Source organism: Sminthopsis crassicaudata, chromosome 1 (assembly GCF_048593235.1).
Source record: "Sminthopsis crassicaudata isolate SCR6 chromosome 1, ASM4859323v1, whole genome shotgun sequence".
Lineage (NCBI taxonomy): Eukaryota > Metazoa > Chordata > Mammalia > Dasyuromorphia > Dasyuridae > Sminthopsis > Sminthopsis crassicaudata.
The window spans coordinates 699,307,833-699,331,358 of record NC_133617.1 but is presented as its reverse complement, the minus strand read 5'-3'; the positions used below and the strand labels follow the sequence as shown (position 1 = coordinate 699,331,358).

At 40.0% G+C, this 23,526-nt stretch overlaps 1 protein-coding gene across 1 annotated transcript in view; it reads left to right on the top strand.

Annotated features, from left to right (window-relative positions):
* ALDH1L1 (aldehyde dehydrogenase 1 family member L1) overlaps window positions 1-23,526 on the top strand; it is a 70,864-nt gene that overhangs the window by 23,212 nt on the left and 24,126 nt on the right. The window contains exons 9-16 of the mRNA XM_074283805.1: window positions 624-715; window positions 5,935-6,082; window positions 8,286-8,405; window positions 9,464-9,591; window positions 17,451-17,601; window positions 18,849-18,919; window positions 20,407-20,512; window positions 22,628-22,715. Of these exons, the coding sequence (XP_074139906.1) occupies window positions 624-715; window positions 5,935-6,082; window positions 8,286-8,405; window positions 9,464-9,591; window positions 17,451-17,601; window positions 18,849-18,919; window positions 20,407-20,512; window positions 22,628-22,715 (904 nt within the window). The remainder of the gene's footprint in view (window positions 1-623; window positions 716-5,934; window positions 6,083-8,285; window positions 8,406-9,463; window positions 9,592-17,450; window positions 17,602-18,848; window positions 18,920-20,406; window positions 20,513-22,627; window positions 22,716-23,526) is intronic.

Sequence of the window (23,526 nt, the reverse complement as noted above, 5' to 3'; positions counted from 1 at the left end):
ACATGCATAAAGTGAGCTGGAGAAGGAAATGGAAAACTTCTACAGTATTTTTGCCAAGAAAAATCCCAAATTAGGTTACAAAGAGCCAGACATGACTGAAATGACTTAGAAGAAAAGAAATGCCTTTAATTACTTCAACCTAGCCCTCTTTTTCTATTATTGTCCTTTGGGATGGGTAACCAGGCTCACTCTAGGGCATCTCATTATGGCCTAACTCCAAAACAAATTGCAGCAAGATAGGAAGAATAGCATTGAACAGTGATAAAGAACTTGATGGAGGACTCAGGGAGCTGACAAAGAGGGGAAATCAGAATTTCCCTCTCATATCCTCAGGATGCATAAGAACAGTGAAGAGCCTAGCAACTAGAGAAAAAGAAGCAACTGGGGCAAAGGGAGGAATAAAATTGAAGCTCCAGGAGCCAAAATATACTAGACAAAGACTAACAGAGCAGATCTTTGTTCCAAAGACTGAAGGAGGGGCAGTTACATGTGCAGGCTTATATTCATTTCTTCCCATTTCCCAATGCCATCTCTCAGTCTCTTCATTCTCCCTGTGCACCAAAGCCCATGTTTATACTGATGCATGAGTAGCTGGATTACTCTCGTCTGGCTTTACCTTTCAGGATGCCTGGCAGAGGATTTTGCCCAATGTCGCCGAGATCGAAAGCTCCACTGATTTCTTCAAATCTGGTGCAGCATCTGTAGATGTTGTGAGGTGAGAAAATGGGACAAGACTTTGGGGAGTTTGCTTTGGAGACCTTTGGAATGAAGGGTTGGAATAATGTTTCACTTTTTTCATAGTTGAAATAAAAATTTTATTAATATCTTTTGGTTTTACATTTCCCCTGTATCCTTCACTTCACCCCCTCCCAGAGAATCATCCCTTACAACAAAGAATATTTAAATAGCTTTTTATTTTTCAAAATACATGCAGAGATAGTTTTCAACATTTATCCTTGCAAAACATTGTGTCCATATTTTCCATTTCCATTTCTCCCCTCCCTTAGACATCATATAATCCAAATATAGGTTAAAGGTGCAATTCTTCTGAATATTTTTCCACATTTATCATGCTGTGCCAGAAAAAAACAGATGAAAAAGGAAAAAAAGTGAAAAAAAAAAGCAATTGCAATTTCTTTTGCTTCTCATTTTTTTCTTTTTGATCTAATTTTTCTTGTGCAAGATAATAATTGTGAAAATATGTATAGAAGAATTTCACATACGTTTAACAGATAATGGATTATTTGCCATCTGGGGAGAGGGTGGGAAAAGAGAGGGAGAAAAAATTTAGAACACAAGGCTTTGCAAAGGTGAATGTTGATAAGTATGCATGTGTTTTGAAAATAAAAAGCTTTTAAAGAAAGAGAAAAGCAAGCAAGCAAGCAAACAACAACAACAACAAAAAAGGTAAAAATATTACGTTGTAATCCACATTCAGTCCCCAGAGTCATCTCTCTGGAGGTAGATCACTCTCTCCATCACAAGTCTATTAGAATTGGCTTGAATCATCTCAGTGTTGAAAAGAGCCACGCCCATCAAAGTTTGATCATCACATAATCTTGTTGCTGTGTACAATGTTCTTTCAATTCTACTCACTTTACTTAGCATCAGTTCATGTAAGTCTCTCCAGGTCTCTGAAATCATCCTGCTGATTGTTTCTTATAAAACAATAATATTCATATATCATAACTTATTCAACCATTCCCCAACTTATGGGTATCCACTCAATTTCCACTTCCTTGCCACTATAAAAAGAACAGCTACAAACATTTTTTCATGTTTAACTTCAATCTTTTCTCTTCCATAATGGGATCCAGAGACTCCCCCAGTCCCCTATCTGTTAGGAACAAGAAGTCCAATTACAGGGCATCTCCCCCAAGATCTTAGAACAATCTTGGAACAAGATCTTAGAAGAATAGATTTAGCACTAGAAGTGACCTTGGAGAACATCTAGTCCAATCTACTCACTTTTTAAATGGAAAAACTGACGTCAAAATGGAAAAGGCAACTTGCCTAACATCACACACAGAACCAGAATTTGAAATCAGTGCACCTGATCTACTTCAATAGATCACTTCTTTGGGGACCTCAGTAGTCTTGCCAAGTCCACCCATTTTATAGAACCACAGAAAGTTAGATGGAAGCAGCACCTGAGAACACAGAATTACTGATTTTGAGCAGGAAGACCATAGTGATCTTGGAGTCTGATTCTTTTATTTTTTGTAAATGAGTCTCAAAAGAAAGGACAACACTGACCCCTGACTGCCAAGTCCTTTCCATTACATGACATTGTTGTTCTTTGATTCTTCAAATAATTCCTAGGGTCAAGGCTCATTTCTCTTAATAATCCATTTTCTCACTTGACATAAGCACATTTTCCCATGGAAAAATGCTTGTGGTCAGGAATGTTTTTATCAGGGTATCCAAAAGGAGATAACCCTCTGGCTGGTTCTCCATGACATAATCTCATGCTATGTGGTTTAATAGTTTTTTTGAAGTTTATCTTCCACCAAATACGTCATGTCTTAAAAAGCCTGGCTTGGTTTATTGTTAAGTAAACATGCCCAATATTTATAGAATCATAGATTTAAAAGAGAAAGCAATCTTAGAAGTTGTCTAGGAACCTCATTTTACAGATGAGGGAATTGAGGTCCAGAAATGTAAACAGTTTACCCAACGTCATACAGGTAAAGAAATGACAAATTTGGGGTTAATATGCAGGGCCTCCACCTCCAAATCCTGTATTCTTTCCACTCTCACTCTCCTCAGGGCTAATTTTCATTTTAAATAGAAAGTAAAGAAACTATTAACTCAAATGGTATAATTGGTATTTAATAGTCTCTCTGATACATGCTATAATCAAGTCACTGAAAAATAGTATTTACCAAGAAAAGGAACACGTAGAAAATAGATATCAAGTTGGTTAGAAGATAGGAAAGTTGGAAGGGATTTTAGTGTCCAATTTCCTCATTTTGTGGAGGATACTGAAAGCCAAGTTTGAGTCTTCACCTTTCCACTACCTGGTTCCTGTGGCACACTGAGTAATTCACTTTCCCTGTCCAAGTCTCCTTTTTTCTTCATCTGCAAGCATAAAGTAGTGTACCTAGAGTTAGAATGATCTGTGTTTAAATCCCATGTGATCATAGCTCTATGACCATCACCAAGTCACTTAAGCTTTTTCAACCTCAGTTTCTTCATACTTTAAATAGGTATAGTAACAGCTGTAATACTTACCTCTTAGGGTTTTTATGCTTCTCAAATTAGATAATATATACAAAATGCTTTTTAAAACCTTAAAATATTACATAAGTGTCAGTTATGAAAACAATTTAAGGAGAGCTAACTCATCTTTACCGCTTCTTTAGACTGTTGAATTCTCATATTCTTAAAGACAAATTTTTTAAAAATCTGAATTGGAAAAAAGGCAGGATAATAAAGGGGATAGAGCCACTCAACTCAGTCCTGAGATGCCTCCTGACAGCACTCTCAGTACTCCAGGACAAATTATTACCCCATGGATAACCTCCCTCAGCATGGATGTATGGTTACTCTGGGCAAGTGCCTAAATTTCTCAGGATCCCAGGAAATTCTCCAATGTGATAAATTACAAGACCGCCTCACTAGAAGGAAGGATTTTTGTTTGTTTGTTTGTTTGCTGGTTTCAGGGATTTCTTATATTGATGAAATCACAGATCCAAACCAAAACAAATTAAAATGGAGATTAAAAGCAATTTCTTCCCTTCCTTCTCCCTCTGACAACAGTTTATGATGTTATTCTATGGGTGTAAAATACCAATAACTTACCAAGCATAACCTCTCTCAGCTGCCTCTCCCTCTAGCCATAAATCTTTCTCCAGGCTACAGTGAAATCCTGCCGGGACCATGGAGATGTCTTTCCCATGGGGAGTCTCATTTTCCATCCCTTCTCCAGCCCCAGGCCATTTTGAATTCCTAATCCAATGAACCCAGCTTGGGAACTGCCTCCTGGTGGTCTCCCTTGGAACTCCAGAACAAATTAATTGTAGTTATAATTCACAGCTTGACTGTTTTGTCTCAGTCTCAGTGGCCAGCATGACATCCTGCCTCTAGTTTACTTTGATCTAGCCCAGTACACTATTTCCCGTAATAGGCAGGAAGATGTAGAAGATAGCACATTGAGTCAGTAAGATGAGGGAGTTGAATTTGATCCTTCTGCCTCCTTCTGTAGAACCAATAGTTCACAGAATCTCAGAGTTTGAAAGGATTTTAAAGGATGATTTCTCTTCCACCCCATTCAAGAAGCATCTCTATAGCAGGTATTTTTAAGGTGGGATCTGTGAACTTATATTTTGATAATTATTTCAATATAATTGGCCCCTTTTATAATTCTCATTTCTTATACATATCGATATGGGATTTTGATTTTGTGCATTTAAAATATATTATTCTGGGGGGAAAGGGTAGCTAGTGGGTAGAGCGTTTAGAGTATGAGACTTGAAGTCGGGAAGTCCTGAGTTTGAATCTGGCTTCAGATGCTTATTAGCTTCGTAATCTTGGATAAGTTATTTAATCTTTGCCTCAGTGTTCTCATCTGTAAAATAAAGCTAATAATAGTATTAATTTCACAGTCTTGCTGTGAAGAATAAATGAGATCATCTTTGTCAAATCATCAAAGGGGAAGGGTGGGCCTGACATAGAATGTGTTAAGAACCTTTCTTTATATATCTTCCCTAACAAGTAATCATCTAGTCTCTACATGAACACTTCCAATGACAGAGAGATAATAATAACAACAACTTCATAATAGTAAGGGTGATAAATATTAATCATAGCTATCATTTATACAACACCCCAAGGTTTTAGAAAGCCCTTATTATTTCATCTGTTCTTCATAGCAATAGTGTGAGGTGGATGCTATTATTAGCCTAATTTTACAATTGAAGACACTGAAGCAGCTGGAGCTTAAATGGCTTGTCAAGCTAGTTAAGTGTCGGAAGTCAGATTCAAACTCAGGTCTTCCTAACTGCAAATTCCATATGCTAACATTGGACCACCCGGCCACCCCCTTAGGGAGCTCATTCTGTCCTGAGACAGTGCTATCTTTAAAAAGATTTCTGCTTCCTTTGAATTTCTGAACTCTGCCCCTTGTGATAACTCCCTCTTTCTCCAAATTGATTCTAGTTCTATTCTAAGCTCTGGCATCCATTTCCCAATCAATAGCACAGCCAAGTGCTATGTTCTGCACCTAGCATTGTACAATTTTTAGTTTAAAGGGATGTCTTCTCTCCCCAGTAATCCTTTAGTTATTCAAAGACCATACTCTTGTCTTCTTTCCTCCATCTTAAGCACTCTCCAACTGTCCCGTAAATGATAAAGCCATCTGGCACCATCTTGACCACTTGTGGCACATGCTTAAGTTTATAGCAGAATCCCTCTTAAACTATGGCCCCCAGTTCTTTCTAAATTCTAAATTCTTCAGAAATATTTCCTTGATTAACCAAGATCTCCTTTTGCACAAAAAACTCATTGCTAACAAATCATGCTTGATTTTGTTGTTAACTTGCATTTGCTATTTATGCATCTTCTGTTCATTATCTGCATGGTGATTAATAGTTTTATTTGTGTCTTCTTCCTTCTACAGCATAAAGTCCTTAAAGACAGAAGAAATAGATGAGAAATGAGATGTTTTAATGTGTTTGCAAACTTTTAAGCAGGCTGTTTTTATTGATTAGTTACTATCTTGGTAACTATTATTCAAGCATGCTATCATTCCATAGTCTGTGAGACCTCAGAAAAACATGATGGTGGGAATGAGGAGGCTGGTGATACCAGTAAGAACAATGATGGGGGCTGGTGGTCATTGCCATCTTGCTGGTCTTGCATTTAGTCTTAATCTCTGCAGATGCAGAGATGTGCAAACATGTATCATGTGTTCTCAAATCTCTTTTTTTCTAGGCTCGTAGAAGAAGTTAAATTGCAATGTAATGGCCTGGAATTAGAGAATGAAGATGTGTACATGGCAACTGCCTTTGGGGACTTCATTCAGATGCTGATTAGGAAACTGAGAGGGGAAGATGGAGAAGAAGAACAAGCTATAGACTATGTAGGTGGTAAATCACATTCCCATCCAAAAAATATGGGGAACCTTCTAAACAAACCCCATGTGATGATGACACTCACTTTTTTTTGGAATCCAAAGTGGCAGCTGAAATCAAATTCCTGCAGAATTCTAAAAGCTGCATTTGAGAATCCTTTCTTCCATGGCTTTATTCTCCATATCCGTTAGGGATATTGCGGAAACATCAACATAGGGATACGTTTAGGGGAACCTTACAGATCCTGCTCAGTAAGTACAGTCATATCCAACTCCTCATGCCCGAATTTGGGGGTTTTCTTGGCAAAGATATTGGAGTGGTTTGCCATTTTCTTTTCCAGCTCATTTTACATATGAGGAAAATGAGGCAAGTAGGATTAAATAAGTCACCCAGAGTCACACAAGTAGTAACTGAGGCCACATTCGAATTCAGGTTTTTCTGACTCCAGGCCCAGTGCCCTCTATTCATAGTACCACTTAGTTGCCGCTTATATATCTTATATGTATTTAATTGAAGTGATACAGGAAGAAAAATCCTGACACTGTGTTACTCCAATGATCTGAACTTTGAGAAATGGAAGAATTTTGAACCAGGATGCCATGGAAAAAATGCTATGGAAGATAGAAAAATAGGTTGCCCTGTTTTATTTGCAATTTTTTTTCTAAGTAACTTGAAAACTTTATTTGAAAACTGTTTTTTTTTTCTATCTATATATTGTTTTAAAAATTGTTATTCTGTCTTGATACAAACTCCCTTAAAAACTAGTTCCAAGGTACTCCATCTAAAAGTTTGTATTCCAGGCAGGCAGTAAATGTGTAGGTTGCTAAGAGCAAAGCTCTGACATTCAATTACCTACAATCACTACAATTCTGCACCTGAGATTGTACATTTCTGAGCTTAACAGGATTTTGGCTGTCACTTAATTCAACCCCTTTATTTTATAAATGAGCTAACTGGGGTCTGGTGACTTGAACAAAGTCACACAGACAATGAATAACAAAGTGGAATTCAAACACAGCTCCTCTAAATCCAAATTTATCCACTCCTCTCCCCACCCCAGCCCCATCCAACACTGTACCACATTGCAGGAAAGTTTTCTCTCTCCTTGAAGAAGAGAAAATGTCTTGAGAAAATCCTAGAATCTCAAAGGTGGCAGGTACCTTAGAGACCATTTAATCCATTCCACGTATGAATAGGAATCCCCTCTATGACATGTGTGACAAGTACCTAGCCAGTACTTGCCCAAAGGCTTCCATCAAGGGGACATTCACTACTTTCCAAGGCAGCCCAGTCTACTTTTGAAAAGCTCTAATCATTAACAAATTTTTCCCTAACCTGAAGCCTAAATTTTTATTTTGTTTTTATATCCTTTTCTTGGCTTAGGTTGAGTTTGCAGTCCTCTAAGACCTCCAGATCTTTTTTAAATGAACTGCTAATCATTCTTCCCTTGTTTTGAAATTAGGGAGTTGATTTTTGGAACCTAAGTGTATGACTTTACAATTATCCCTATTACATTTCTTTTTTGTTAGATTCAATCTATTCTGTCAAAAGCCTTTTTAGAACCTGACTGCCATGTGACATGTTGGTTTTCCCTCCCAGCTTTGTGCCATGTGGAAATTTGAGAAGCATCTTATGGATGCATTTCCTTTTGTTTGAGTAAATGATAGTCATGGAGTCTTGGGAGTTCATGCTGGTTACCTAAAGGTCTATAAGCCATGTGAATAATTCTATTTCTGTCCTTCAACAATAGGAGACAGGAAAGCTAAGAGTAGGCGACACCAAACAAACTAAAAAAGAGTGGATGATACTTTTCTTTTTTTCCCAATGAGGCTTCTTTCTCCCAACTTCCATTTTCCCCAGTCATAAGGAAGTCTTTGCTATACAACACCAAAGTGATTGATGATGCTCTATAGAGTGCAATAAATCATCAGGCTGACACAGAGTTATGGAGTTGGGATTCTACTGGAGTTTATAATGCGTTCTGGGGATTTTTGTAGGTGGAGGTTACCATAGCCCCCAAATGTAGCCGGGACCCCACAGCATCATTAGCAGGGGAAACTAAAAATGTCAAACCAACTTCAAACACATTTTCTCACTCCTCAGCTGCCACTGCAACAATCCCTTTTGTCTGAGAAGGCAAATGAAATTTAAAGTCCACATCTCATATTGGGTTTTGGAGAAAGGAGAGTCAATTGTCACTTTCCTTCTCAGGTGGAGAAATCCATCAACAACCTGACCATCCGAATGCCTCACCAGCTCTTCATCAAGGGGAAGTTTGTGGATGCTGAAGGAGCTAAGACCTATGAAACCATCAACCCAACAGATGGGACTGTGAGTTGGCAGGCCTGCCAAACCCTTTCCTCTCCTCTTCCATCCAGTGGTGATCTAGATCTCACCCCTTATGTACTCTGAGATCTTGAGTAAGTTAGTCTATCTCAGTTTCTCCATTTGTAAAGTGGAAATTATAACCTCCGCCCCACCCAATTTAAAAAGGGTAAGAATTGGTGGTCTCAAATGAGATAAAAATGAATAAAATCTTTGGAAGCAGTAAAGTACTACCACAGTGTGAGGAAGTAGATATCTGATACCCCAGAGATTAAGAGGAAGGACCTCCATTTGGTTGTTTTATAAAAACTGAGCTTTATGGATGCTGAGTGAATCTGGAAGGGGTAAGAGAAAAAAAATAGAACTTCAACCATTACCTTATTTTCCCACCCACCCCAATTCTTATGAGCATTATTTCATCTCTCATCTGGAATAAAGGACTACAGAATCATAGATTTAGTGATAGAAGCCCTTTCATTATACAAATGAGGAAGCTGAGATCCAGAGAGATTAAATAAGTTGGAAGAGGGGAAGGGGACATTTGCTATGTGCCAGGCACTGTGCTAAAAACACTTTATAAATTTCTCCCCTGATCTTCACAACCTTGTGAGATATGCATTATTATTATTCCCATTTCAGAGTGGAAGAAATTTAGGCAGATAGCTTAAGTGATTTATTCACAGGTCACCTAGCTATTAATCATCTGAAGCTGGATTTGAATTCAGGTCTTTCTGATTTCAGTCTTATTCACTGCTTCCAAAGTGGATGGCACCTTCTCAGAAGTAAGAAAACAGGACTTAACATACCAATATGAAAACTGAAGAAATGTCCCCAATGTCCAAAGATCACAGAACTGATAGGACACTGAGCTAGTGTCCAGGTCTTCCCAGTTTCCCTGACTGCTTTAGGCTGAAGTAAATAAAGTTCAGGACATCTATCATGAGAGTCTCGGGGGGGCACTTACATTGGAAGTGCTCTCGCTGCTCGTGTAAGTGCCCCGAGTGATGGATGTCCTGAGCCTTGGACCCTCCAGGAAACCTTGTGCCTGGCTTTGTTCCTCACAGGCCATCTGCAAAGTGTCACTCGCCCAGCTCTCTGATGTCGACCAGGCCGTGGCTGCGGCCAAAGATGCCTTCGAGAATGGAGTGTGGGGGAAAATAAATGCCAGAGATAGGGGACGACTTCTCTACAAGTAAGCCAGAAAGCTTTCCTCCTCTCTGGGAGGGTGGGGGCTTTAGACCGAGCATTGGAAAAGGGGATCCAGAGTGTTCCTTCCCAAGACCTACCTTCAATAAGAAGGAAGCTACTATCCTGTAAAATCAGTGGGTATGGAAGTTGAGCCCACATGCACAGAGAAAAATAACAAGAGAAAATATGATAAATGCCCATTGACTTCCATCACCAGTCATGGAATCACAGTGTAGCAAAGCTGGGGTGGGGGCCCTTAGAACATAGAATGTCAGATATGGAAGGGCCCTTAGAACACAGAACGTCAGAGCTGGAAGGGCCCTTAGAATATAGAATGTCAGCATTTGGAAGGGCTCTTAGAATATAGAATATCATAGCTGGAAGGACCCTTAGAACATACAATGTCAGCACTTGGAAGGGGCTTTAGAACATAGAACATCAGAGATGGAAGGACCCTTAGAACACAGAATGTCAGAGCTGGAAGGGCCCTTAGAATATAGAATGTCAGATATGGAAGGGCCCTTAGAACACAGAACGTCAGAGCTGGAATGCCCTTAGAATATAGAATGTCAGATATGGAAGGGCCTTTAGAACATAGAATGTCAGATATGGAAGGGCCCTTAGAACATAGAACATCAGACCTGGAAGGGCCCTTAGAATATAGAATGTCAGAGATGGAAGGACCCTTAGAACACAGAACGTCAGAGCTGGAAGAGCCCTTAGAATATAGAATGTCAGCACTTGGAAAGGCCTTTAGAACATAGACCGTCAGAGCTGGAAGGACCCTTAGAACACAGAACGTCAGAGCTGGAAGGGCCCTTAGAATATAGAATGTCAGAGATGGAAGGACCCTTAGAACACAGAACGTCAGAGCTGGAAGAGCCCTTAGAACATAGAATGTCAGAGATGGAAGGACCCTTAGAACATAGAATGTCAGAGATGGAAGGGCCCTTAGAACATAGAATGTCAGAGATGGAAGGACCCTTAGAACATAGAACGTCAGAGCTGGAAGGGCCCTTAGAATATAGAACATCAGAGCTGGAAGGGCCCTTAGAATATAAAACGTCAGAGCTGGAAGGGCCCTTAGAATATAGAATGTCAGAGATGGAAGGACCCTTAGAACACAGAACGTCAGAGCTGGAAGGGCCCTTAGAATATAGAATGTCAGATATGGAAGGACCCTTAGAACACAGAACGTCAGAGCTGGAAGAGCCCTTAGAACATAGAATGTCAGAGATGGAAGGACCCTTAGAACATAGAATGTCAGAGATGGAAGGGCCCTTAGAACATAGAATGTCAGAGATGGAAGGACCCTTAGAACATAGAACGTCAGAGCTGGAAGGGCCCTTAGAATATAGAACATCAGAGCTGGAAGGGCCCTTAGAATATAAAACGTCAGAGCTGGAAGGGCCCTTAGAATATAGAATGTCAGATATGGAAGGGCCTTTAGAACATAGAATGTCAGAGATGGAAGGACCCTTAGAACATAGAATGTCAGAGATGGAAGGACCCTTAGAACACAGAACGTCAGAGCTGGAAGGGCCCTTAGAATATAGAATGTCAGATATGGAAGGGCCCTTAGAACACAGAACGTCAGAGCTGGAAGGGCCCTTAGAATATAGAATGTCAGCATTTGGAAGGGCTCTTAGAACATAGAATATCATAGCTGGAAGGACCCTTAGAACATACAATGTCAGCACTTGGAAGGGGCTTTAGAACATAGAACATCAGAGATGGAAGGACCCTTAGAACACAGAATGTCAGAGCTGGAAGGGCCCTTAGAATATAGAATGTCAGCACTTGGAAGGGCCCTTAGAACACAGAACGTCAGAGCTGGAATGCCCTTAGAATATAGAATGTCAGATATGGAAGGGCCTTTAGAACATAGAATGTCAGATATGGAAGGGCCCTTAGAATATAGAATGTCAGATATGGAAGGACCCTTAGAACATAGAATGTCAGAGCTGGAAGAGCCCTTAGAATATAGAATGTCAGCACTTGGAAAGGCCTTTAGAACATAGACCGTCAGAGCTGGAAGGACCCTTAGAACATAGAACGTCAGAGCTGGAAGGGCCCTTAGAATATAGAATGTCAGAGATGGAAGGACCCTTAGAACACAGAACGTCAGAGCTGGAAGGGCCCTTAGAATATAGAATGTCAGATATGGAAGGACCCTTAGAACACAGAACGTCAGAGCTGGAAGAGCCCTTAGAATATAGAATGTCAGCACTTGGAAGGGCCTTTAGAACATAGAATGTCAGAGATGGAAGGACCCTTAGAACATAGACCGTCAGAGCTGGAAGGGCCCTTAGAATATAGAACATCAGAGCTGGAAGGGCCCTTAGAACATAGAATGTCAGAGATGGAAGGACCCTTAGAACATAGAACGTCAGAGCTGGAAGGGCCCTTAGAATATAGAACATCAGAGCTGGAAGGGCCCTTAGAATATAGAACGTCAGAGCTGGAAGGGCCCTTAGAATACAGAATGTCAGAGATGGAAGAACCCTTAGAACACAGAATGTCAGAGCTGGAAGGGCCCTTAGAATATAGAACATCAGAGATGGAAGGACCCTTAGAACACAGAACGTCAGAGCTGGAAGAGCCCTTAGAATATAGAATGTCAGCACTTGGAAAGGCCTTTAGAACATAAACCGTCAGAGCTGGAAGGACCCTTAGAACACAGAACGTCAGAGCTGGAAGAGCCCTTAGAATATAGAATGTCAGCACTTGGAAAGGCCTTTAGAACATAGACCGTCAGAGCTGGAAGGACCCTTAGAATATAGAACATCAGAGCTGGAAGGGCCCTTAGAATATAGAATGTCAGAGATGGAAGGACCCTTAGAACACAGAACGTCAGAGCTGGAAGGGCCCTTAGAACATAGAACATCAGACCTGGAAGGGCCCTTAGAATATAGAATGTCAGCACTTGGAAGGGTCTTTAGAACATAGAATGTCAGATATGGAAGGACCCTTAGAACATAGAACGTCAGAGCTCGAAGGGCTCTTAAAATATAGAACATCAGAGCTGGAAGGGCCCTTAGAACATAGAATGTCAGAGATGGAAGGACCCTTAGAACATAGAACGTCAGAGCTGGAAGGACCCTTAGAACATAGAACATCAGAGCTGGAAGGGCCCTTAGAATATAGAATGTCAGCACTTGGAAGGGCCTTTAGAACATAGAATGTCAGAGATGGAAGGGCCTTTAGAATATAGAATGTCAAAGCTGGAATGGCCCTTAGAATATATAACGTCATAGCTGGAAGACCCTTAGAACAGAGAATGTCAGAGCTGGAAGGGCCCTTAGAACAGAGAATGTCAGAGCTGGAAGGGACCATAGTATATTTAGGACAGAAAGGTCTTCGAAACACAGAACATTAAATGTTAATCCTAAAAAAGAATTTCAAAACAAAAAAAGATAAAATGCTACATTACATGGGACCTTCTGTGCCCAATAGAAAACTGGGCTTAATAGAAAATAAGGCTGCCATATGCTTGTGGTTATGGATAGAGAGATTTAACTTCCATGTCCCCAATTTCCCATGTATTTAACCCAATCATTCAACAAACCTATGTTAAACTCCTATTACTATTCAAGTATTATGATAGGCATTGTAAGAGTTATTAAATTTAAATAATTCAATTCAGCTCAATAAACATTTATTAAGCAGTGACTAGGTGCCATGTGCCAGGCACTAGGGATACGAAAGCAAAAACAAAAGTCTTCTTATGGGAAACAATTTGAGCAGAGACATGAAGACTGGAAAACTCTGTGGATGTTTGAGAAGAGTGTCTGAGTTTTCTGGAGTCTAAAAATATGTAAAGGACAGTAATAATGGGATAAAGGTTTGCAGGACAGGGTGGTTCAGGAAGGCCTGTACGCCTAGTAAAGCAGTTTAAAATTTACTGCAAAGGTATAAGGAGACATTGAAGGTTTTTTAGTAGAAGGATACCATGTCCAGACTTATATAACGTTGATGAGATTAAAAAGATAGTATTGGAGAAGGGAAAAAATAAACGTGGAAAAATCTGTCAGGCAACTGTTACAATGATCCAGGTAGGTGCTACTGAAGGCTGGTACTGAGCTGTGACAGTGGGAATAGAGAGGAGATGGGTATGGATTTGAAAAAATGCAGTCCACAGGATGTGGTGACCCCTCCATCTCCTTTGATAGCCAAAGATAACACTTAGGGTTTCAAACAGGGGAGACAAAGCTGGTAAAGTCAGGAGGAGCAGATTTGGGGGTGAATGAGATTGACTTTGAGATTCTTCTTGATGTAGCTCCTCCCCCTCCAAGTGCCCCAAACCATCCTTTCCAGACTCCCTGACAAATCTTGTCTCAGGTCCTAATGCACAATGATGTGTATAGAACAGCCCAGAATGGGACCCCTGCAATGGTGACTGCATTTAGGCGATCTTTTCACAAGGATCAAGCTAATGGCATGGAGCTCTAAGAATAGAATTTCAAACACCAGCCAGTGAATGAAGGAGGAATAGAGAAAGGAGTGTCTTAATAGTCTTAATGTCCCTGAAAAAGGCACTGGACTGGGAGTCAAACTGGGTTCTAGTCCTGATACTGCCTGTGAGCCAATCACTTCCCCTTCTAGATCTTGGTTTCCCCAAGCTGTAAAAAGTGAAATTTAAATGAGACGAAGTCTAGAATCTCAGCTCCAAATCTCCTGATCCTTGTGAGCTCAGGGAAACCTTCCAGCTCTCATCTGTACCATAATACACAAGGCCTTCCATCCCCCTTACCTTCTCAGACCTGAGTAAAATATCTCAGGCTTACATTAGCATCAAATGAAAGGCAGGTATACACTTAGAAGCAGAACCAGACCTAGGAAATGACACACCATTAGACTTTGGCATTTTTCCCATTTTCCTTTTCTGTTTCTTTCTATTCCCTCTTCCTCTTCCCTCCTCCTGTGCTTCATTCCTGTGAGGATCTTGCTGTCAATTAATTTCCTAAGGTTTAAAAAAAGTCTAAATAAATAAATAAGATAAGGGCTTAAAGTGGTCCTTCTCTCATGTCCACCCAAGTGACAACCTCTTCAGGTGGGGATTTGGAGGGGGAACTTTCCAGTATTCCAGAGACATACCCTCTCTCAACTGACTTTTATGGGCTAATTAAAGTCATCTCCAGCCCAAATATTAAAGTCATCTCCAACCCAAATGTTCACATGGACTCTCTGTGCCTGATCTGTGGTAGAGCCTTCCAAGCTTGTCTTGGTTTGATCAGCCATGGTCAGACACACTGTACATTGATTCTGACCTAGTGATGTCATTTTGGCCCTCTTGGTGAATGAAAGCACCCATAACCTCAAATATACCAGATACTGTGCTAATAAGCACATGAATACCATTTTCCACTTAAGAGAGGGGAAAAGTAGGGATGTGATTAATGAAAATTAAATTTAAGAAAAAACGACAATGGGCATACATTAATAAGGGAGAATGGCATCTTTCCTGGAAAGTTTTAAGGAGAAAAGAGACTGCCTGTTGGCGTGACTTAGGCCCTGTCCTACCTGGTGTCCCACCTGATGTGATGACCCAATCAATGAAATCTATTAGTTTTTTTATCAAAACTCTTGATAGGAGAGAGACCTTGTTAGGCATTGGGGGACAAACAAGCAGGTATATAGCATGAGCCCTGTTCCCAAGCAGCCTGCGAGGCATTATCTCAACAAATTTATATCTGTTTCTTAGTGAGTGTAAATAAATTTCCAGTGAATTTAGTTAAAACAGAATTCATTTCTTACAGTTGCAAAAGGTGTCATCTCACTGGATAACAGGTCCAGCAGGGGGCAGTGCTCTCCCAGTAGTTAGTGAAGGCAGCCTCCAAATCATTAATTCCATCCACCTCCTGATAAAGGGACCCAAAATGCAGAATGTGTGTGTACACGTACACATGTGTATATAAACACAAAAGGGAGAGAGAGAGGTGGAGGGTCAGGGGTGAGAAGGACAGTCAATATGATCACTTAATTTACTTGACTATACATGTTTATAATAAGGATTTTTTTTGGGGGGGGTCTCAGTAAAGAAGGGGAAAGTTGATAGGAAGAGAAAATAGATTTTTTCATAGAAAAATATAAAATGATAAATATCTGCATATATGTGTGTATGTATATAATATAAATTAAACAATACACAATATTTGAAAACTAAACTATGAATTGGAAAAACCTACTTCAGTCCTTCGCTACAGCATTAGCTTGATGCTTTTTCTTGTCATTGTTTGAATTCATATCGATGCCCTTTGGTTTTAACATCACCTTCATTTCTAAATATGCCTTCCTGCTGCCCATCTCCATCAGTGCCCCACATCACTCCTGGAGTCATTTTCCCTTGTACCAAATGTCTTACAAATGAAGTCTATTTTAAAAGGAATTAAGAAATGTTTTTTAAAAGAGTTCTCAGTCTCATGCCATTTCTTGATAGCTTTCAGCTTAACCTCCTTTCCAAGGCTTCAGCAACCAGCAGGTTGATTCTGAAATGAGGGGAAAAAATGGCTCTTAGGCTTCAAAGCTGGAAAGAACCTTAGATATCCCTGAATTCTAACTCTCATTTTACAGATAAGATAAATGAGATCTAGAGAGAGAAAGTAACCTTCCAAGTCCTCCAAATCCAGTGTTCTTTTCACTGTGACACAAGATGTCAGGATCCCCTCAAGAATTAATCTCAGATTCAGCCTCTTCCAAACCTCATGTATCTGACTTTCTTCTGTTAAAAAAATAAGACTGTGAAAAGGAAAGATTTTTGGTTTTTTTACCCACTCTCTCTCCTCAAAATGCTACTGATCAAGATGGGAAGAGTTATCATCTGGCAGAACTGGAGGCATCTTTAGAGATCATCCCTCCTCATTCCACAAAATCAGAGATGAAGAGAAAGAGGGAATGCCTAAAGTCTCCTCGCTAGAGTGGAGTCAGGACTTGAATTCAGGTCTTCGAGCTACTAGACTAGAATTCTTACCACTACATAAAGAAACTTCACACACATCAAAATTAGTAAACATCTCAAAACAGCATAAAATTGAATGATGTTGACAACAACAAGATTATATGATGATTAATTCTGATGGATGTGGCTTTTTCCGACAATGGGATGATTCAGATCACTTCCAATGATCTTATGATGAAGGGAGCCATCTGCAGCCGGAGAGAGGACTGTAGGAACTGAGTGTGGATCACAACATAGCATTTTCACTCTTTCTGTTATTGTTTGCATGCATTTTGTTTTCTTTCTCATTTTTTTTCCTTCTTGATGCGATTTTTCTTGTGCATCAAGATAATTGTATAAATATGTATACATATATTAGATTTAACATATATTTTAATATATTTAACATGTATTGAATTACCTGCCATCTAGGGGAAGGGGAAGGGGGAAGAAGGGGAAACGTTGGAACATAAGGCTTTGCAAGAGTCAATGTTAAAAAAATTACCCATGCATATGTTTTGTAAATAAAAAGCTTTAATAAAAACATAAAAATAATTGAATGATGTATTTAAATGGAAAGAACACCAGATTAAGTTAGGAGATCTGGATTTTAGTCATATTTCTGTTTCTGTCACTAGCCAGTTGAGTGACCCTGGGCAATGAAGAGTTTGGCTAGACGCTTAAATTCTATTAGATGTCAAAGAACTGCTAAGTTCTTCCCAGATTTATGATCCTCTGTACTTAGTTCTAAGCCTTAAAATGTATGGCATAGACTATATGTGGTAGGGTTTCAGAGGAAGGAGAGATCATGATAAAGATGGGACAAGAACTGAATAGTGAAAGATGGAGAAAAACAAGATGGTGGAGGGACGATGGAGAGCAGAAAGAAGGTGACCATTCCTTTTCTTTTTCTCTGCTTTGTCCAGATTAGCTGATCTCATGGAGGAACATCAGGAAGAGCTGGCCACTATTGAGTCCATCGACTCAGGCGCAGTATACACGCTGGCCTTGAAGACACATGTGGGCATGTCCATCCAAACCTTCCGCTACTTTGCAGGCTGGTGTGACAAAATTCAGGTGAGATCCACCATGCAGCATTAGCTTGACCTCCTCTCTGAAAGTCTCATTCCCCATGGGTCAGGTCAATATCCTCCCAAAAAAAGGATTCTCCGAGGATATGGGAGATGACACTATTGACTCACAAATTACCCTTTGCCTGTGATGGAAGTTCAGTAATCATTCAGGATGGAGAATCCCAGGAGAGAAAGACATTCTTATGGAATTTAAACCATGTTTTAAATCTTCATTCTTAAGTACAAAGTTCAGTAGTAGGAATAGAAAGATGACCACAATATAAGACCTGCTCTTAGGGAGAAGGACACTTATGAAAATAGCTACGATACAAGAAAAAGTAAGGTAATCGTAAAGGAGAGGGCATGGACAGCAGTGTGGACAGAACCCTGGGGTCATTGTGTTACCTTCTGCAGGTCATTCAACTTTCTGAACCTTGATTCCCTCTTCTCTTAAATAATGAGTGTGGTCTGAAGCTATGTCAGCTCTAAACTACATTTGGCTGAAAGTATGGAGAGAAATTTGAGGAGGAAGAATTGCTTGCAGCTAGAAGTTGAGGGCTAGGGTAGTTTAGAGAAATCTGATTTGGAGTAGGTAAATGAGGGCAGGGTTGCAGAAAGCATTGAATGTCAGTCAGGAGGGGCTCTTGAAGGTTATTTGAGAAGAAAAAGCACCTGGTTAGAAAAGAATAAAATAGAATCCCATATTTTCTCTGTATAAATGAGTCAGTCTTCCCTTAGTATACATTCTATTCTCTTCTTTCACCAATGGAGGAAGCTTTGGGAGAAAAACCTAAGAAGTCATTCTGGAGGAAGAGAGGAATCCTACTTTTCTTCTCCAACAGACCTACGCCTGGCATGACTACATATTCCCCTACAAATCTCAGAGGCCACAGTCTTTCTCTAGGATTATCTTTCTGCTGGACCAATAAGGAAGCACATCCACAAAGTCTGCATCGCAGACAAGAACCTCTGATTATAATACCTATTTTACAGAGGATATGATGGAGGCAAGAAGGCCTACCTAGTTGGCTTAGGCTTCCTTAAGAGTCTGAGGAAAGAATGATGGGGTTACAATTACAATCTCTCATGTACTAGTTCATGATACATTCTAGTTTAAGGGATGCTTGACTTCTTATTCCCAAGTCAAGGACAAATGGCTGAGATATCTAATGCATAGTATGTACCTAGATAGGTCAGAGAGTAGGAGGAGGAGGGTTAAGACCTTGACACATCCTTATATTTTATTTCCAGGGTACCACTATCCCCATTAACCAAGCAAGGCCTAATCGCAACCTGACCTTCACCAAGAAAGAACCAGTTGGGTGAGTTCCATCACTTTGGGATGCTTTCACAGGAGGGTTTGGTGGCAAGATTGTCAGAAATTTTGAGGACTTACTCAACAGTAATCATAATTAGTGGACCCCACTTTTGTAAGAGGCAATGTGCAATTAATGGATCAACAAGCATTTATTAAGCACCTACTGTGTGCTAGACCCTGTGCTAAATACTAGGGATAAAAAGACAAAAGTGAGATGGTTCCTGCCCTCAAGGAGCTTACATTCATGCACATATAAGTATATGTATATATATTCATGCACATATAAGTATATGAAAAATCTACATAAGAGAAAACAAAAGATAATTTTAGTGGTAGAGGTACTGGGAACTTACAGGTGGAGGTGGGGAAGATGGAGTATGGAGGAAAAGAACAGACTTAAAATACTTCATATCATTATGATAGAATATTGGATTTGGGGTCATGGGACTTAGTTTTAAATACTGGTGGGTCATGGCATTTGGTTTTAAATGCTGGCTCTGCTGCTTTATAGCTTTATGATCTTAAGCAATTCATTTAACCATTCTGGTCTCACTTTCCTTATCTGTTAAATGAAGGGTGATCAAACAGTGAGGTCCCTTTCAACTCTGTGTCTAGGAGCCTCTCCTAGCTCTCCAAAGATGCAGCTAATCAAAATAATCAAGCTTAGCCCACCCCTGGGAGGGATGCTTGTAGCTTCCTCTGGGGCCATCTGACTGGAGCATTCATTTGGAGAGGCTGATCCACACACATATATCCCATTCCCCTCATACTTCTAAAAAAAGACCTAGGGCTCAAATGCAATCAGTGTGCCAGAAAAAGTCTCCACTGGCACCAAACAACCTTGGAAATAGCTGCCTGGAAACCAGGGCACAATACCTTGTCTTTGTGGGCTTCCTATCTCATACCACATTCATCTCTAGACAGTCATTTCCTTGGGTTAAGGAACGGCTTCCTTAAATAAATTAACAAGTATTGCATAAATAAATTAACAAGTAGCAGAAACCTTGCAAAGCAAATATTTCAGAAGAGTTGCTTAGAGACTGATGTGGACATGAAAGACAGCTTCAAATATTTGTAAGGTTATCCTGTAGAAAAAAAAATTAAAATTTTGAAAACCGGTTATCCTGTAGAACAGAATCATAGTACATGTCAGATGGAAAGGGGATTAGGTCAGACCAACCAGTCCATTTGACAGATGAGAAAGCTGAGGGACAACAAGCAGGATAACTTGGCAGAGATTGAAAGGAACCTTCAGTTTCATCCAGTTGAATTTCATTTATAAATGAGGAAAATGACCCACTGAAAAGACAAAATTACTCAACTCAAGTCATGCTGACTTAGTAGCAGAGTCAGGTCTTCTGAATTCAAAGCCAAGCTTCTTGTCAGGTATATCAGGATCAGAGAGGAGACAGGAAGATGGAAAGAGGCAGTATGGATAGGGGAGGGATCCTTGCTTGGTCAGGACTCATGCCTGACTGTCTTGGTCTTTAGGGTCTGTGGCATTGTCATTCCCTGGAATTATCCCCTAATGATGCTCTCCTGGAAGACCGCCGCTTGCCTGGCGGCTGGGAACACATTGGTCATCAAGCCAGCCCAGGTGAGTCATCTCAGGGTGCAAGGGCTGGAAGGACCATAAGGTGGAGAGGAGGGGAAAGGTGGACATAATCATAATGATGTCTGTTTCTCAAATCTGTGTGTTAATTGAAATCCTTCTCTCTTAGAACTCTTCAGAGCAAGCTGCACATCTGGCCCATTAGGACAATGACATTATACTTGAATTTCCACTATTAAGCCCAGGGTTTGCTAAGTGGATAGGGGAGGATCTCTCCTCTCCAACCATCTCTCCCACCAGGCTAACTCCAGGGATCCTGTTTCTTTCCTGGACAGCTATCCAGCCATATCTATTTGTACCAAATTTTTCAGCTTATCTCCAAAGGAAAAGATCCAGTACTTAGGTAGTATTATAACTTTATTATTTATAGAAATGGCAGAGTGTCATGAAAAAGCACTAAACTGGGAGTCAAGATTTGAGTTGAAGTTCTGGCCCAGAAACTAGCTAATACTATGAAATGATGAAACTAAAATACAACTACTTTTTCTCATCTGTAAAATGGGAACAGTAATACATATACCACCTACTTGAGTTGGTATGACAAGAACATAAAGTGAACTTAAATTCTTTTTTTAAATAGTGTCTTATTTTTCCACATTCATGCAGAGAGTTTTCAACACTCACCTATGTAAAATCATGTTTCAAATTTTTCTTCCTCTTTTTCCCTTTCTACCTCCCCAAGAAAGAAAGCAATGCAATATGGTTAAATATAGAATACAAATTCTTTTTCATTCTTTCTTCACAGTATTGTCTCTTTAATAAAAGATTAATTTGTCATCAGCTCTGAGCAAGACTATGGAACACAAGATTAATGTGGGAGTAAGGAGAAGGGAAGGGGGTGCTAATAGAGAGGTAAGAAGATACAGAAATCAATGGAATATTGCTGATGGAATATTATAGATCAAGACAGAGAGAAATCAGTATATGTTAGAGCTGTTGCAAGAAAATAATTATATCTCTAAGACTCATCTATGTAACTCTCAGATCTATATACTGGGTTTTAGTCCCAAATCACCAATTGCTTATTGGACATTTCAAGCTGGATATCCCAGAGACACCTCAAACTCATCATTTCCAAAACAGAATTCATTACCTAAAAACCTAAAAACCCTCCCCTCTTTCAGACAAAGGCACCACTAATATCTCTATCTGTATTGTTAACATTTTATCATCACTTTCTTAATTTTAGACAATCTCCAAAACAATAATAAATCAAGCTCTGATTTGTAGTATTTGGTGATTTAAATTTAAATGATAAATGTTTACCCTGGAAAATTAGCAATCAGCTTTTCCAGTGATTTCATTGGGCTCCAAGACAGTATACGTGATCTTTTCTCCAAGTCATTTAATTTCTCCAGCCCTCAATTCTCAGCTTTGCATGAAGGGATTGGCCCACCTAACTATTAAAGTCATCTCTGGCACTGACTTAAAAAACCAACTAATTCTTCTTTTAGTAGGAGAGGAAGTAGAAGAAGGAGGAGACTTGCTCATGGTCACATAACAAGTAATAAAGCCAGAATTCCAGCCTAAACCTTTTGATTCCAAGCCCAGTGTTCTTTCTATGACTCCATTCTATCTTTTCTCTTCTTGAAAGATTCCTGGATAAAATGTTAAGAATACAGATTAAACTTAAAATATATAAGGCAGCCACTTGTTAAACATTTGCCAGCATACCCCAGGTTATGTGGATAGTAATAACTTCATGAGGTTGATCAGATGAGCCTCTGACAAAAGTAGCAAATGGCAGAGGTTGGATTTGAACCTTGGTTCTTGACTCCAAATTCAGCCTTCCTGCTACTGTTCTGTACCCAAGTTCTAATGTTCTGTGATTTCTGGAGCCTTGAAAATGGGAAGGCTCTGGAGCCATGGAGAAGCCAGAGAAGGGCATCCTGCTGAGGAGAAGGGGATGAGCTTGGTTAATCATCTGCAACCATTCATCACATCAATAACAAGAGCCCTATTTTTCTGTGGGTGACATCTGGAAAGTCATCCGGTGCATAAAATAGACAGCAACAACAACAATAACAACAACAAAATAGAGGAGGATGGAAGGGAATGGCCAGTGGGTCTGAGACTGCAATTCTCTTGCTGTACCACCAGGTGACACCTCTGACTGCCTTGAAATTTGCTGAGCTGACGGTGAAAGCTGGCATTCCCAAAGGTGTGGTGAACGTGCTACCCGGATCAGGTAAGGGGGTGCAGGGAAAGGCGGTCGTTCTTTGTCTCCCTTCTCAGGAAGGAAAAGCAGGGTATCTCACCCGGCCAGCTTCCCCATCTGAAAGTCCTAGAGAGAGTCTGATATCTCCAAAGATCAAGAATCTGACCTTGGGAAAGGGCTGACTAAGAAAAGGAGGTTCTGGGAGTGGTGATGATGATGATGATGATGATGATGATGATGATGATGATGATGATGATGATGGAGATGGAGAAGATGAGGAAGATGATAATGATAATGATAGTGGTGGTGGTGGTAGTGATGAGGAGGAGGAAGAGGAGGAGGAGGGAGATGAGGAAGAAGAGAAGGAGGAGGAAGAAGAGGAGGAAGATGGTGGTGGTGATGATGATGATGATGACAATGGCAATGATACTACCACAACTACTATCTATTCTTTATCTTCCTCCTCTCCTCCTCCTCTTCCTCTTTCTACTACTCCTACTCCTACCACCACCACTATTACCTCCTCCTCCTTCTATTATTACTACTATTATTAATATTACTACTAATAATAATAATAAAGGGATAAAGAAGAGACAGCTGAAAGTTAGCCACCAACAAAAAAAATGTAAAGAGAAATCCAAAGTCATGCTAAATCTTTGGGAGCTCAAGGTAAATTTATCTGCATCTACTCTCATTGGCCATCTTTTGTACAATTATACCTATCCTTCCATGTATACTCAGGGACAGTATGACAGGGGATAGAGAGGGCTGACCTTGGAGTCAGAAAGAACTGGGATCAGCCTAATAGCTGTGTGATGATGGGCAAGTCACCTTAACCCCT